The sequence below is a fragment of the Onychostoma macrolepis genome, chromosome 18 (genome assembly GCF_012432095.1).
Source record: "Onychostoma macrolepis isolate SWU-2019 chromosome 18, ASM1243209v1, whole genome shotgun sequence".
Lineage (NCBI taxonomy): Eukaryota > Metazoa > Chordata > Actinopteri > Cypriniformes > Cyprinidae > Onychostoma > Onychostoma macrolepis.
Genome location: NC_081172.1, coordinates 2,266,672 through 2,281,394, shown reverse-complemented (window position 1 = coordinate 2,281,394; position 14,723 = coordinate 2,266,672). Strand labels below are relative to the sequence as shown.

The following is a 14,723-nucleotide window of genomic DNA, read 5'->3' as shown; positions in this document are numbered from 1 at the left end:
AAGGAGTCAAAGATGAAATGATAGCAGATGTTATGTTATATATTTATTTTTTGCATTGCTGGTACACTTGGAAATAATCAGTTGCCAGCTCTAGTGAACAATAAGCAACATAAGCCACGCAGTCGCCCCTCATGTCTTCGGTCAGGGCAACATCATTTCTTTCTTTTTATTTAATTTTTTTTAAACTTCTGTTATTTTTTGAAGCCACTAGTAAACCATTTTGACACAGCTGAGAAATGTTGAGCGTTACAGTCCAAGGTCATCGAAGATGTTTAATCTTAAAAAAAAAAAAAAATGCCGAAACAGTTTGGGAGAAAAACACGGACGAAGCAACGAACCTACATTTTGATTGTGCAAAGCACAGAACTATAAAAAGATATATTTATATACAGCAAACGATTCTCTGTAAACATGGTAAGTATGTTAGTTTTCAGAAAACATGGTCATATCATAAATACAGGCAACATTGGCATCGGCAAACGTCACGAAATGAACATTCTGGGCTTTTCAGATGCAGCCCGGAACCACAGAAACCAACGGGAATCTGGGCTCAAAATAACCAAAAAAAAAAAAAAACACCCCGATCCGACCATAACTATTTATTAGTGTTTATAATGGCGTATTTGGTAACCTCTGTAGAAAGATACAGTTAAACTCTGTAGGAAAGAAAAAAAAAAAAAAAAAAATGTGCTTCACATCTTGGGAAAATAATGTTTTATTTAAGCCTATATTACGCTAACTTATAGAGTAATGGTATAATGTGTAAGAAAATACAAAAATAAGATTAATACTGTCAATATTTGTACAAGAAATATATCGTATTTGAAAGGAATACATGTTATTTTATGGGAAGTGTTAGTGTCATTCTGAAGAAAGCCAATGGGAAAATGAACATTTGACCATACAGAAGGGTTTGTGTTTTTAATAAAATGTTTTTTTCTCATCTTTTTCTAGATATAACTACTACTACGACTCCCAAACGGCATTTTTTTTTTTTTATTTAAAGCACCATTTCCCCCTCTAAACAATACTTTGGTTAGAGAAAATATCTGCAAGTGCTATTCAAAACAACATGGCACAAAGTTACTGCTAACATCCTTTTTTATTTGTATTTTTAATCTTTTTTTTTTTTTTTTTTCTCTCAGATGTTGAAAAAGTAGTGTATTTCTTTCAAATTACACCTCTGCTATGATTATTATATTTCTGCTGAGCCTGCTCAAAGCCTCTTCATAAAAAGTAAATTATTTATAGTTCTTCTTGTTTCTTTTTTCGAGTCATTTACAAGCTATGGAACAGTAGCTGAGAGCTGCAGTCTGGGTCGTCCCACATGACATTTGGCAGTTACAGCTATTTAAACACAGTATCGTTATGTGGGACGTCCGGATCTTCGTAATGCGGCTGCGATAGTGCGCTGTGAGTGAGCACGGTGGCCATGCATATCGAAAAAGTCATGTAAACTCAAAGCCGAACGCCGCCACGAGACTGAAGGCTTCAGTCGTGCCGCCAGTGAAATGGTCCGACTAGCTGCTGTTAACATGAATCATGCATCGTTTGGACAGCGTGGAAGGCAGTTACGTTCTGTTTGGGGACGTTTGACACGCATCTGTGTACAAAAATGTTAATAACCACTATGTTAAATGCAAATTTCCCTATAAAAACACTTCTAGTTTACAAGGTTGGAGTCTAGACCAGGTTCACGGCACACCACAAGATGAACAATCCCAGCTAGGTTTCTACCGCACCGTGTTTCGATAATAAAATAACATCCTTCCGCTGCCCTGACACGACCGAAACCCCTTAATAAAGTCTCTTAGTGGCATCCCGTTTGGGCTCTGAACTCAAAGCCTGTAAATGCTGATCTGGGTTAACATCCTGAGCATTACTCAAACTCAAAATATGCAAAAAGGGTCAGCGACCTCTACCAGCACAGGTCCAGCTCAGTACTGGTGCAGGTACGAAGGTCGATGCTCAGGTTTGAGCGGGAAGGTTTTGAAGCCTTTGCTCAGGATCTTGTGCTGGGAAACCTGCTGCTGCTGCTGCTGCTGCTGTTGTTGTTGTTGTTGTGTGAACGGGAAGCCGGAGGAGATCCCGGAGGATGGAGGGCAGTCACTGGCTGTCGACCACACTGGAGACTGCAGCATTTGCATGGAATCGCCCCATTGGCTGGAGGGGATGGTCATCTGGTAGAGGGAAGAGCTGGGATTGGGCATGGTGTTGGTGTGCGAGGAGTGCTGCCAGGGGGCTTTAGGGGGCCAGGTTTTCGTTTTGCTGTCCTGTAACACAAAGAACACAAGATATATTTACATTTAAATTCATGCATTTTATCCAAAGCAACTTTTATTGCATCCAAGGTACATCCTTGGATGCAATGAACATCCTGGGAATCAAACCCACTATCTTGCATCCTGGGAATCGAACCCATGACCTTACATCCAGGGAATCAACCCCATGACCTGGGAATATAACCCATGACCTTGTATCCTGGGAATCAAACCCGTCACCTGGGAATCGAACCCATGACCTTGCATCCTGGGAATCAAACCCATTATCTTGCATCCTGGGAATCGAACCCATGACCTTACATCATGGGAATCGATTCCTTGATCTTGCATCCTGGGAATCGAACCCATAATATTGCATTCTGGGAATCAAACCCATGACCTTGCATCCTGGGAATCAACCCCATGACCTTGCATCCAGAGAATCAACCCCATGATCTGGGAATCTAACCCATGATCTTGCATCCTGGGAATCAAACCCATGACCTTGTATCCTGGAAATCGAACCCATGACCTGGGAATCAAACCCATGATCCTGCATCCTGGGAATTGAACCCATGACCCTGGCATTGCTAACGCCATACTCTACTATTTGAATTATAGGTAAGTTTGTTATAAAGCATCATATAAAGCAAAACAATGCCAATGCATAGGAAACACAATAGTGCAACGGTCAAAGACAAATATTTAAAGGTTAGTTAAAAAGTTTCCAAAAACAAAAGCATTCAATTTCTGAGAAATGCATTCTCTGCATTCATGGTGGCCTGATGTTATTTAAATCTTTTTCACATAATTTAAAAATAAGTTTGATTTTTAAAATCAATTTTTTTATTTTATTTTTGCTGAAAGACAATAGACTCATGCAACAAGAGTTGACTAACTGGATCATTCCTTCACAACTTTGTAACCTGCTCAAAATCTTAAAGTTCTTAGATCCAAACTTTAACACTGAATACAATATAAAACTTGTCTCAAGTTAATTTGACAGCATTTTAACAACACTGTTTTTTTAATTTGAAAACAGCAATGTATAAATAAATAAAATATTTACAATAACAGCTGCATATGAGAAAACACCCACTGTTAAACTGCACCTCTTATTATGATGGAATATACGTGTGTTTATTAGTTGAAGTGGCATCAGAGAGTCATTAGTACCTGGTTACTGTCGTCACTGGCGTGGTGGAGCGGAGGAGAGGGCAGAGTGCACACTTCCTGTTCACCACAGCTGTGTTTCCTAAAAAACACTCAACATGAGGGACACACTCATCTCAAACACACCGTCCAGATAAATCATTTCAGATGAAAGTGTCTGATAAACAGATTAAATGTTTGTTACCGTCTTTGTTTAACAGCTGCTACCAGGTCAGGCCCAGAGAACATGGAGAACAGACTGTCCCCATTGGCTGAGGACGTCTCGTCACTCGAGCTGGCCGAATCCCCCTGATTGGCTGACCAGCCGCTGTTGACCGCCTCTCTGCTCAAAAACATACATCAATATCAACATATAGAACTATTAACAGCAATATATACACTACCGGTCCAAAGTTAGGAATCATTTTTTTAATTAAGTCTCTTCTGCTAACCAAGGCTACATTTATTCAATCAAAAACACAGTAAAATTGTGAAATTACAATTTACAATAACAGTTTATGTGAATATAAAATGTAATTTATTGCTGTGATCAAAGCAGTATTTTCAGTATCATTACTCCAGTCTTCCAGTACTCCAGATCCTTCAGAAATCATTCTAATATGCTGATTTGCTGCTCAAGAAACATTTCTGATTATTATGAAAACAGTTGTGCTGCTTCATATTTGTGTGGAAATCATGATACATTTTATTTTTCAGGATTGTATGATTAGAATTATTTAAAAATAGAAATCTTTTGTAACATACGGTGGCCGAGAGAGCCCAACGCGCTGCAACTTCAGAAAACACATGCAAATCAAGAAAACATCTTCATCATTTTGACAGCAGGTGCTGCAAATGCTCACAACACAAACAAATAAAGAATTTTTTTGTGTTGTGAGCATTTGCAGCGCGTGTGTTGTCAAATTGATGAAGTTGTTATCTTAATTTGCAGGTGTTTTTTCTATTTGCAGCGCGTTGAGCTCTCTCTCAGCCACTGTAGTAACATTATAAATGTCTTCGCACAAAAATATTAAGCAGCACAAACAGTTTTTCAACATTGATAAGAAATAATAAGTAATGATGCTGAAAATTCAGTTTTAATCACAGGAATAAATTACGTTTTAAAATATTCACAGAAAACAATTTTAAAATTGTGATGTTTCAAAATATTACTGCTTTTACTGTATTTTTTATATAAAATTTAATAAAAGGTATTCCTTTAAATTGTTAAACTTGACCGAAAGTGTATGATCACAAAAGCAGCAGAGCAACTTGAGCAGGTATCGAGAATTTTGCTCTTATATGGATACTCCTACTTCATCTCCGACTTGCACATAACAAGCAAAATTGCAACACTAACATTTGCTTTGCAGATTGTTAATGAAGACATTTCCTAGCATCCAAATTGCAGGGGATAAACAATGTTGTGCAATACTAGTGTCTGTTGTGCAGGTGCACGATTGTCAGTAGAGGATCATTACTGTAATTTACACATCTGTCTCACTGAGTGATTGATAAAATGTATTTTAGCATGCAAATTTCAGACTATTTTATGTGCTTAAAAATGAAATGCATCAGAAATCAGAGCTATTGCACTTTACTAAAGCCCCTTTTCCACCGCAGGAACTTTACCCAGGAACTAGGGACTTTGGGCCGGTACTCGATGCGTTTCCATCGCAGGAACCAGGATCTAAATAAAGTTCTGGATACAAATTTGCCCCTCAGAAAGTCCCTGCTCGCGAGGTAGTACTTTTTCAAAGGTCCGGAACTTTCGGGGGCGGGACTTGGGCCCTGAATATGCTGATTGGCTGAGCTCACGCAGCACTGTATTTCAACCACCATATTCGCATAATTTAAAAAAAATATTACTGTTATTGTGTCATCAAATGTATTTTTAAAAAGTATTTCAGGCGAGAATGTAGTTGTTTAAAACTCAAATCTGCGGTTTATTTATAAAGATAGCGCCTATTTGAAAATGTGCTTCGCCGATTTCGGAAACATGAGCTCCACGCGATCACAAGGCGCGCAATGCTCAATGTATCCCGACGAGAGGAGCATAACCTCAGCTAGTCCTTCTGACATTTGCCGCTGGCTCTGATGTCTCTGTAGTGATATAATTCACTCAAATCTAACAGGTAATCTTTGGTCTTTATTCTATTAATATGTTAAAATGAAAATGAAAAGAGGCAATGCTGTTTGATATATTATTTAATTTCATTGTAATGTACATTCCCCGAACAACATTTCCGCGGCTATATTAATATGTTTAAATGACAACGAAAAGAGGCAGTGGTGTTTGATATCATATTTCATCCTATTGTAAATACAGTGAGGAAAATTGCAGTAGCCGAGGCGAGCTGACTGACTGCTCATTGCAGAATTACCGGACTTGCATCGTCTGAACTACCGTCCGAAATTTGCGTACTTGGTATTGAGAAACGCGCGCAGACCTACGTCACCAGACTATTTGCCTCGGTACCTTGGACCGCGATGGAAACGCAGGGGTAAACTTTTTTTTTTTTTACCCCAGAACTGTTGATGTCTGTGATGGAAACGCAGACATCAACAGGTCTGGGGTAAAAAAAAAAAAAAGTTCTTGGGACAAATTGTTCCGGGTAATTTCGGTGGAAAAGCGGCTTAAATAAGAAGATGGAAACTGGACACTGAATAATTCACGATGAGATGCTGTGCTGTGATTGGTCAGAGCGTCTCACCCCTCGCTGTAGTACTGTGTCCAGCCCCTGTGCTGCTCGTCTGGGTGTGGCCAGTTACTGCGGGTGTTGCTGGGTCGACGAACATGCTGCGCCTGTCGTTTCTGCTGCATGGCCTGATTGACCCCGGCAACATAACGCGCAAACTCTGGATCCGAGCCCACTGACGGAGAGATGGAGAGAGAGAGAGAGAGAGTGATGTGTGTCGCTTTGTCCTGCTCTTTGTTTAAACTGTCCAGCACAGCAGAAACACACACACACACACCACTAATGCACTAAAGTGACCTGCTACATCACAGTAACCACTACATACACAGTATAAAAACCATGGCATATTTAACAATGCCTAATGAGAAAACACTTGAATAAGTAACACAATTGTGATGTGATGTGACAACCCCTCTTATTATGTGCATTCAAGTGTTAGCATCTAACTAAATTCATTACATTAAAATGACACTGTCATTTTGATGTATTCTTTCAGAGCAGTTAATTATAAAGAAAATATTGCAACAAAAGTAATGCAATTAATCAAGTGCAGATGGAGACATGAACATCTCTGCTTTGTGTGTGTAAAAACTACTGTGGCGGCTTCAGTCTTTCAATCCTCACCAGAACAAGGGGTCGTGGGCAATATTAGCTCAAAGAGCATGTATGCATAAAAACCCCCATTAAAAATAGTACAGCAGTAACAGTACAATAATATAAGTATGTCATGATGATGATAAAAAATTTCCGCTTTAAATGTATAAACCAGTTCTGATAAAAATAGGATAGTTTTGTGAACTGATAGCATACACACACACTTTAAACTTCTAAAATATACAAAAATCTAAAATATACATAGATGCAAAACTGAAAAAAAAATAAATAAATGTTGCAACTAACTAAAATAAATTGGTTAAGTATGAAAATTACTAAAACTGAAAAAAAAAAAAAATTAATAAAAAAAAGTCACAAAGAAATACAAAATCTAAAATAAAAAAAATAAAATAAAAACACATTCGTATGCTGCATATATATGTAAAAATGCCTTTTTAGCTGGAACTGTCACAGTTGTTGTTTTTTTGTATTTATATTTTCATTTAGTACTTGTACTTTTGTCATTTTATTTGTAATTTTATAGTAATTGTTTTCAACTTTATTCACACACACATATACATATATATACATATATATACATATATATATATATATATATATATATGAGCTGACCGCTCTCTGCTCACCTGCAGGGTCAAAGGGCATGGAGTCTCCCAACACCCCGAACAGACTCTGGTCACTTTGGTCTCTGTTGGGCCAGGTGTTGTTCCGGGGTCCCTGCGGGGGCTTGTGGCCGAGCATCTCAGACATCATGCTGTCCATGTACGTACTGACCAGCCCCAGACTGTAGAGGTCAGAGCTGAGGTCCGGCAGGCCCGGGGCGGGCCACTGCGTCAAGGGCCCGATGGGCGAGAGGCCCCCTAAAGGCCCCTGGGGCCACTTGCTGGGAGCTCTCGGTTGCGGGGGCTGCTGGGAAGAGAGCTGCGGGGAAACCGGCGCCGTTTGCTGCGGCTGAACGATCGGCTGCAAGAGATGCTGGTAGAACGGCAGAGTCTGCGAGGTCGGCTGCGAATGCGGCTGCGTTTGCTGCTGTTTTGGCGTTGAAGGAAGCTGCTGTTGTTGCTGCTGCTGCTGCTGCTGCTGTTGTTGTTGTTGTGTTGGTTGCTGCAAGGTTTGCGCCAACACTTGAGACACTTGAGACTGCGAGAGGGGTGGAGCCGCGCCGCTGGGCGGCTTCAAGTCGGCCGCATTCGTAGACGCCACCGAGTTCCTCCTCTTCACCAGCGGAGACGCCTGCTGGGATTTCCCCATGTTGAACCCCGATAGGAAGTCGATGACGTCTTGCATCTCCTGGTCGGTGGGCAGGTTCATGCTCTGCTCGTCTGCGGACGCACCGTTGGTGATCTGCGCATGGCTGGGGTCAGGTGTGCATGGCATGCTGCTCATCTGCAGGAGGCTGTGCAGGCGGCTGGATTTGTCGTCTGAGCTGCCGCTGCTCCGTGACGGGGTGCTGGGGATGGAGTAGCTGCCGCCTGCGCTGGAGTTGGACGAGGTTTTCTTGGTGAAGCGTGAGGTGAGTTTGGAGATGGTTTTGGGGAGTCCGCCAGAGGATTTGGTGCTGTTCCCCGGAGGGAGATCGACGGGGCCGCCGTAATCAGTCATGTCTCGTTGTAGCTGGATCTGAATGGTGGGCAAAGTCTGTTCCCTGCACACAGAAACACCAGCAAATAAATACATTTTCAGTCTTACTTTAGTATCATGGAGGTGCTATTATAGTTTGTATTCAAATTTTGAATTAGTTTTTAACTTTTCCATTTTAATTTTAAAGTTTTTTTTTTTTTTTCGTCATTTTTATTTTTATATAGCTTTTATTGATTTTATTTCAGCTTTAAGATTTGTTATTTTAGTACATATAAATATATATTTTTTCAGTAACGTATACATTGTGTGTGTGAGTGTAAAATTGTATTATTTTCTAGATTGTATTTCACAAGGATTCTGTGTTAAAAAATTTTATAATAATAATAATAATAAAAAAATGATAACTATATATCATTATCATAACATTTTCATAACAGTTCTTTTTAAAAGTTTTAAGTTTTGGTAATTTTGTTTTTATTATTCTTTATGTCTACTTAGTTTTATACTTTTTTGTGATATAGTAATTTTTCATGTGATATTACTATTATTATTTTTCTTCTTTTTTTAAAATTTTTTTATTGTGATAGAGTGCTGCAATTTTTTAACAATATCCTGCCCAGGGACTACAGATGCAAATTAGCAAACTCTAGCATGACATTTGTGTTGTGCATGGTCCCTATTAAATAAATGATCTAAATTAAACTAAACTAAACTAAACAAAACAATTTGATTTCAGTTTTAATTTTAGTTATCTTAACCCCAAACTTTTGAACATTTTAAAATTCCTATTGTCTTTGAGGGATCTATGTGAAGGTATGATTCCAGCACTAATGCTGACACTGACTTGCGCTCTTTCCAGCGCTGGAGGTCAAACACAGCTGTGTAAAGCACATCCACCAGACCGAGGGTCTTCTCTGGATCCAGACTGCGCTGCAGCAGAGACATTGTCGCTGGATCCTCCTTCAGACACCTACAAGACAAAAAGTACATTTAGAAGATAAGATTAGATTTCGATGTTATTCATTTTATTTTACTCTAATATTTTATTGTATATATTACTGTATAAAAAAAAAAATGCCATATCGTCAGGAAAGTCTGTTTTCATGGTAAACTTATGAGTAAAGAATTAAATACAATAATTTAACAATATAAAAATACAGCAATTATATAACCACTTTCAATTTGCTATTTAATAGAAAACATGATGCTTTTCTGGAAACTGACTCAAAATGACCCAAATTAACAGGGGTTAATGTCTTCATTAAGAAAATAAAGGTTAATGTCATTCATACAATATTAGTTGTAAATAAAGCAGCTTGAACCTGTAGACATAGAAGACGTGGATCTGCTGTCGGTCTACTGAGATTCAATTAACTGCTATAATTACATAAATCTTACCATATACGGTTACTCACCATGTAGATGGAACTTGGATCACAACTTTAGATCCTTCAAGACAGATCTGAGGGGCGTAAGCTTCCTTATTCTCAATCTGAGCCGTGTCAACCACAACCTGCACACACATACACCATCAGCTTTAATAACTGTACTGCACACACTGTCATGAAGATCTGCCAGTATAAATCATGTGTTGCTCGTCCAGTGATCATAATCAATCATTTCACAGTCAAACTAAAGCAAAGTGGACGCTTGAGAGCCCCAGTAACCTGACTTTTCATCACTGTCAGGAACCGTTTCCATACGAAAACACAAATGAAACATTTCCCACAGTTCTTGAAAAGAGCCACAGCATTCAGTTGCGTTTGAAACGGAGAGGGCGTTTCCTATCAAACAGGAAGTGGGCTATTGTTATTAATAGCGCAGGTGTATCCTCAATGTGACTCAACTGACGGCAACTCTCCACTAAAAACACACACACGCCCAAAGGTCACGGTCACTCTGACCACACACACAGCAAGGACAGAAATGGCGTCATGGAAACCCTTTTATGATTATTCAGAAATAATTTTCCTGTAGCCGGAGGCCTTTTCCAAATCCTCAGTATTTAGACTTTCATTCTTTCTTTCATGTGAACGTTGCTGACAGTGGACCAATAAAACTATTCTGGAATATCAAGGTTATTATAGAAAACTAAAACCATAAAAAACCTTTTTGTTCCTTGAAATAAATGTTAAAAATAAAATATAAAAAATGCACATGATAACCTTATCATTAGCTAGTTGCTGAATATATATGAAATAAAAATTAAACATTGTTATACATATTTAAAAAATAATAATAAAATAAATGATAAAAATAACAAAAACATTACATTTAAAATAAAAAAAGAGAACATTTTTAAATAAAAACTAATTCGAAGTGATAAAAAGTAATCTGCATTGAATGCATTAAAACAATGCAAGTTGCATTGGATAAAAGTGCCTGCTAAATACATACATACAAAAAAAAAGTGAATGGTGGTGGATGGTTTTACGCATGTCTTCCTGTCCAAGTGGTCCGTTCCTGTCTGGAATAAGGTGCAATGTGGATCAGACTTTATGCTCTTTGTCAAATGTGTGAAACTCACCAGTCCAGCCTGTCCAAACAGCAGCTGAACGGCCGTCTTACAGGCTCCTCTCCAGCTGGAGGGACACACCTGGTTCAGCACCTCTGTGACGGGCGAATCATCTCGCACGGCCACACCGTTCTGATCCACCGCATCTTTGATCAGCTGCAGCACGGCATGCTGGGAAGAGATTACATTAAATGAGATAAGATGATTATTTTCACTGTAATGTGCATGAATGTACTACTCAACAAATTTGAGGTCAGTAAGATGTTTTTGAAAGTCTCTTCTGCTCACCAAGGCTGCATTTATTTAATCAAAAATAAATTAAAACTGTAAAATTGTGAAATATTACAATTTAAAATAACTATTTGAATAATTGTAAAATGTAATTTATTTCTGTGATCATTACTCCAGTCTTCAGTGTCACATGATCCTTCAGAAATCATTCTAATATGCTGATTTGCTGCTCATGAAACATTTCTGATTATTATCAATGTTGAAAACAGTTGTGCTGCTTCATATTTTTGTGGAAACTGATGCATTTTATTTTTCAGGATTCTTTGATGAATAGAAAGTTCAAAACAGCATTTATTAGAAATAGAAATCTTTTGTAACATTATAAATGTCTTTAATGTCACTTTTGATCAATTTAATGCATCCCTGCTGAATAAAAGTACAGATTTTTCAAAAAGGTCTCAATGAAAACGTGCCTAATTGTCATAAGGAAAAAAACTGCTAAATGGTCTTAAAAAGGCCTCATTTTCTTGTTTTAGATGTGAAAAATGAGGCCGACATGAGCTGCACATGACAGAGGTTAAAACAAACAGTGTGAGATGTGCGTGCTTCTCCTAGTTTTATCCTTTCTTATTTTTGTACTCTCTTTCATGGAAAACATTTCCAGCTGGGATCTCATCCCAACTCTAGTCATCAATCAAAAGTGTGTGTTCTGAGTACCGTTTTAAGCTTGAGGTTATCTGATGCGCTTTCATTGAAGGAAATTCCTCGGAGGAGATGAGAGCCGATCTGGACGGGGATTGTGGGTAATTCACACTGGATGGGCTGAGACGTGGTGTGAAAGCGTCCGGCCTGCTGGGCCTCAGCGTCACTACAGCAGCCCTGCAAAAATGCATAATAAAATCACATGACTGACCCAAATACATGAAAACACACAAATGCAAAGTCATGTTTACAAAATGAGCAGTTCTGTAGAAGAATGAATTGAAAGGTTACAACGTTCAACGTTTCATTTGAAGCAATGAGGCTGGTTGTTTAACATGTAAGATGCTTCTCCCTGTCTAACCGAACAGTTCTTATCCAGAAGATCACACATGATGTGGACAGTCAAACATCTGTCTCCGTGCAACTGTTGAACACATGAACCTCCAGAAAGCAGCTTTAATCTGCACTAAACTGTAATTCCACACACGGCAAACATACCTGCAAAGCTGTTTCCACTGATTTGGGATTAAGGTGAAATCCGGCCTTCAGAGCATATTCACTGTGTCCCAAAGAGTCTAACGCCACTTTATACGCCTGCAACACACACACACACACAGAGACTTATTAAATGTCAGTGGGTCAGTCAGTGGCTCAAAATAAGCCTAATTATAAACAGAATAACATATAATTTCCTTTATACATTTGTACAACATTATAAAGCACGGTCCCTGTAATATGAGCACTGTAAGTCACCTTGGATAAAAGTGTCTGCCAAATGCATGAATGTAAATTTAAACGTAGTCTTGCAGGTGATCAAAAAATTCTCAAAAGCAAATTCATATGAAGACAAGTTTTGTTCCATTATTCCACATAAATAGTTCATGGTCCACAAATAAATGCAACGAGATTGATTAAAAAGTAAACATAGAATGAGATCCACAAATATATATATGAAAAAAAAAATTATTCATAATTATCTTTTTGTGTCACACACACTTTGTCTGGCCTTCATTTCAAAACTTTGTCTGGCCTTCATTTCAAAACTATGTCTGGCCTTCATTTGTGAATCACATCCTGGTGGTTTGTAGCTTGGCTTTTAAAAATAAGAATATAATATTCTGGTGTTTGCATCAAATTAAAACAAAAGTGATTTTATAAACATAGAAAGCATATGAAATGCAAATAAAGTGTCTACTTTACTGTTTTAAATAACGTTTGTGAAAATGTCAAATTATGGGTGAAATTATGTTTCAAAAATGAAACATGCAAATCCTGACTTGTACTTATTATACATCTATTACAGAATATGTGATCATACTAAATTTTATTATATTTCAAATGATTAAAACTTGATGACAAATAGGGGGAAACCTAGTAATTTAAAGGATAGTGACAAAGACTGGTAAAGATTTAAAATGACAATGAACTATGCTTTGAAGGAGATCCATGTTCATTTATTATGACTTTATGTCATGAACAACAACTGCAATAACTTTATTAACTGTTGTTACCGTGGTAAGCTGCTGTAAGCGTGTGTGTGTGCTCACCTGCAGAGCGTTGTCGATCTTGGCGTTGAGCTCTTTGAGCTGGTGTTCAGGTATGGAGGTGTTCTGAGAACAGAAGAGCTGCTGCACCTGAATGCCAGACAGACAGCCGTCTCTCCCTCTCTCCCTGAGACACGCTGTCACCTGAAACATACACACGGCTGGTTAACTCAAATGTCTCAGCGTTTATTTGATCTGAAAGTATTTAGGTAAGTATTTGGGGTAGTATGCAGCCCCAACTGAATTGGAAGACAAAGAGACTTCGCAAAATCATATTTAGACAATAAATGGGTGAATCTCACAAAAAAATAAGACTTAATAAAACATAATATCTAATTAAAAATCAATAAAATTTGCTACGTTTTATTTAAATATGTTTAAAATATAATTCATATAATTCAAACATTTTCAAATGATTTTGTAAGGGTTTGATGACTAAAATGCATAATTTTTCTTTGTATTTTTTTTTTTTTTTTTTAAGTAATTTTTTTAGTCAATTTTTTTTTTTTTTTTTTTGTAGAATTTTTCTCATATGGAGGGTCAACATATGAGAAACAGGTTGGTTGATTGCTTGTGCATTGATTGGTGATGTTTGTACCTCTGAAGCTCCCTTCCATGAGCGGACGGCCTCCTCCAGCTCCGTCAGGGGCCCAGGGCTCGTATTCTGTGTGTGGGCATTTCCGTGTCTCTCCTGAACCTGCGCCAGCGCCTCGGCCAGGCAGGATTGTGCCACCGGCTGGACTTTCTGCAACGCCTGTGACAGGAACTGGAAATGCACCTGCATCACCGTCAGGAAGCAGCGGCCCAGCACCTAAGAAAGGGAGTCACATTAAACCTTTAACCACAAAACACACATCAAAACTGACTTGATTCTTAATTCAGGCTATTAAACGGAGAATTCAAATCAAAAATTAAAATTAAATTTTACATTTATAAAAAAAAAAAAAAAAATACTATGAAAGTCAATGGGTACCATCAACTGTCTGGCTACATAATATAAAAAAAAAATTAAAATTAAAAAAAACTTTCTACGTGTACTGCATTAAGCTAAGTGAGACTTGTCATAGCACTTGCATATCATTGCTTTTTAGTTGATTTTGATTGCTTCCATTGTCCTCATTTAGATAAAAGTGTCTGCTAAATGACTAAATGTAATGTAATCTAATGTAAAACAAAAAATACCTGAAAAGGTTGCACAGAAAAAGAAAGCAGGGAACTTTTTTTTTTTTTTTTTGAGAATGAAATAAAGAGGTGTTTCTCAGCTTTCCTCATGTCAAGTGTTCATTAAAGTAGTCTTTACATCTCATAACAGACATCAAAATAACATCAATCAGGCCAGAAACAAGCACATACAGAGGTGCAGATGTTTTATTAATAAGCAGAACCAAATCCACACCCTAAATGAGGCAAGAAACCCACCGAG

At 38.0% G+C, this 14,723-nt stretch overlaps 1 protein-coding gene across 2 annotated transcripts in view; it reads right to left on the bottom strand.

Annotated features, from left to right (window-relative positions):
- Positions 1-30: 30 nt before the first annotated feature.
- The window catches only part of LOC131524129 (granule associated Rac and RHOG effector protein 1-like), a 39,453-nt gene continuing 24,760 nt past the window's right edge, over positions 31-14,723 (bottom strand). For both annotated transcript variants that reach the window (XM_058750903.1, XM_058750902.1), the window contains exons 3-14: positions 13,899-14,111; positions 13,304-13,444; positions 12,255-12,350; positions 11,772-11,933; positions 10,836-10,994; positions 9,724-9,821; positions 9,153-9,278; positions 7,354-8,372; positions 6,128-6,287; positions 3,619-3,756; positions 3,438-3,516; positions 31-2,273 (exon numbers count right to left, since the gene is read on the bottom strand). In XM_058750903.1, coding sequence (XP_058606886.1) covers positions 1,938-2,273; positions 3,438-3,516; positions 3,619-3,756; positions 6,128-6,287; positions 7,354-8,372; positions 9,153-9,278; positions 9,724-9,821; positions 10,836-10,994; positions 11,772-11,933; positions 12,255-12,350; positions 13,304-13,444; positions 13,899-14,111 — 2,727 coding nt within the window. In that variant the 3' untranslated portion in view covers positions 31-1,937. The remainder of the gene's footprint in view (positions 2,274-3,437; positions 3,517-3,618; positions 3,757-6,127; positions 6,288-7,353; positions 8,373-9,152; positions 9,279-9,723; positions 9,822-10,835; positions 10,995-11,771; positions 11,934-12,254; positions 12,351-13,303; positions 13,445-13,898; positions 14,112-14,723) is intronic.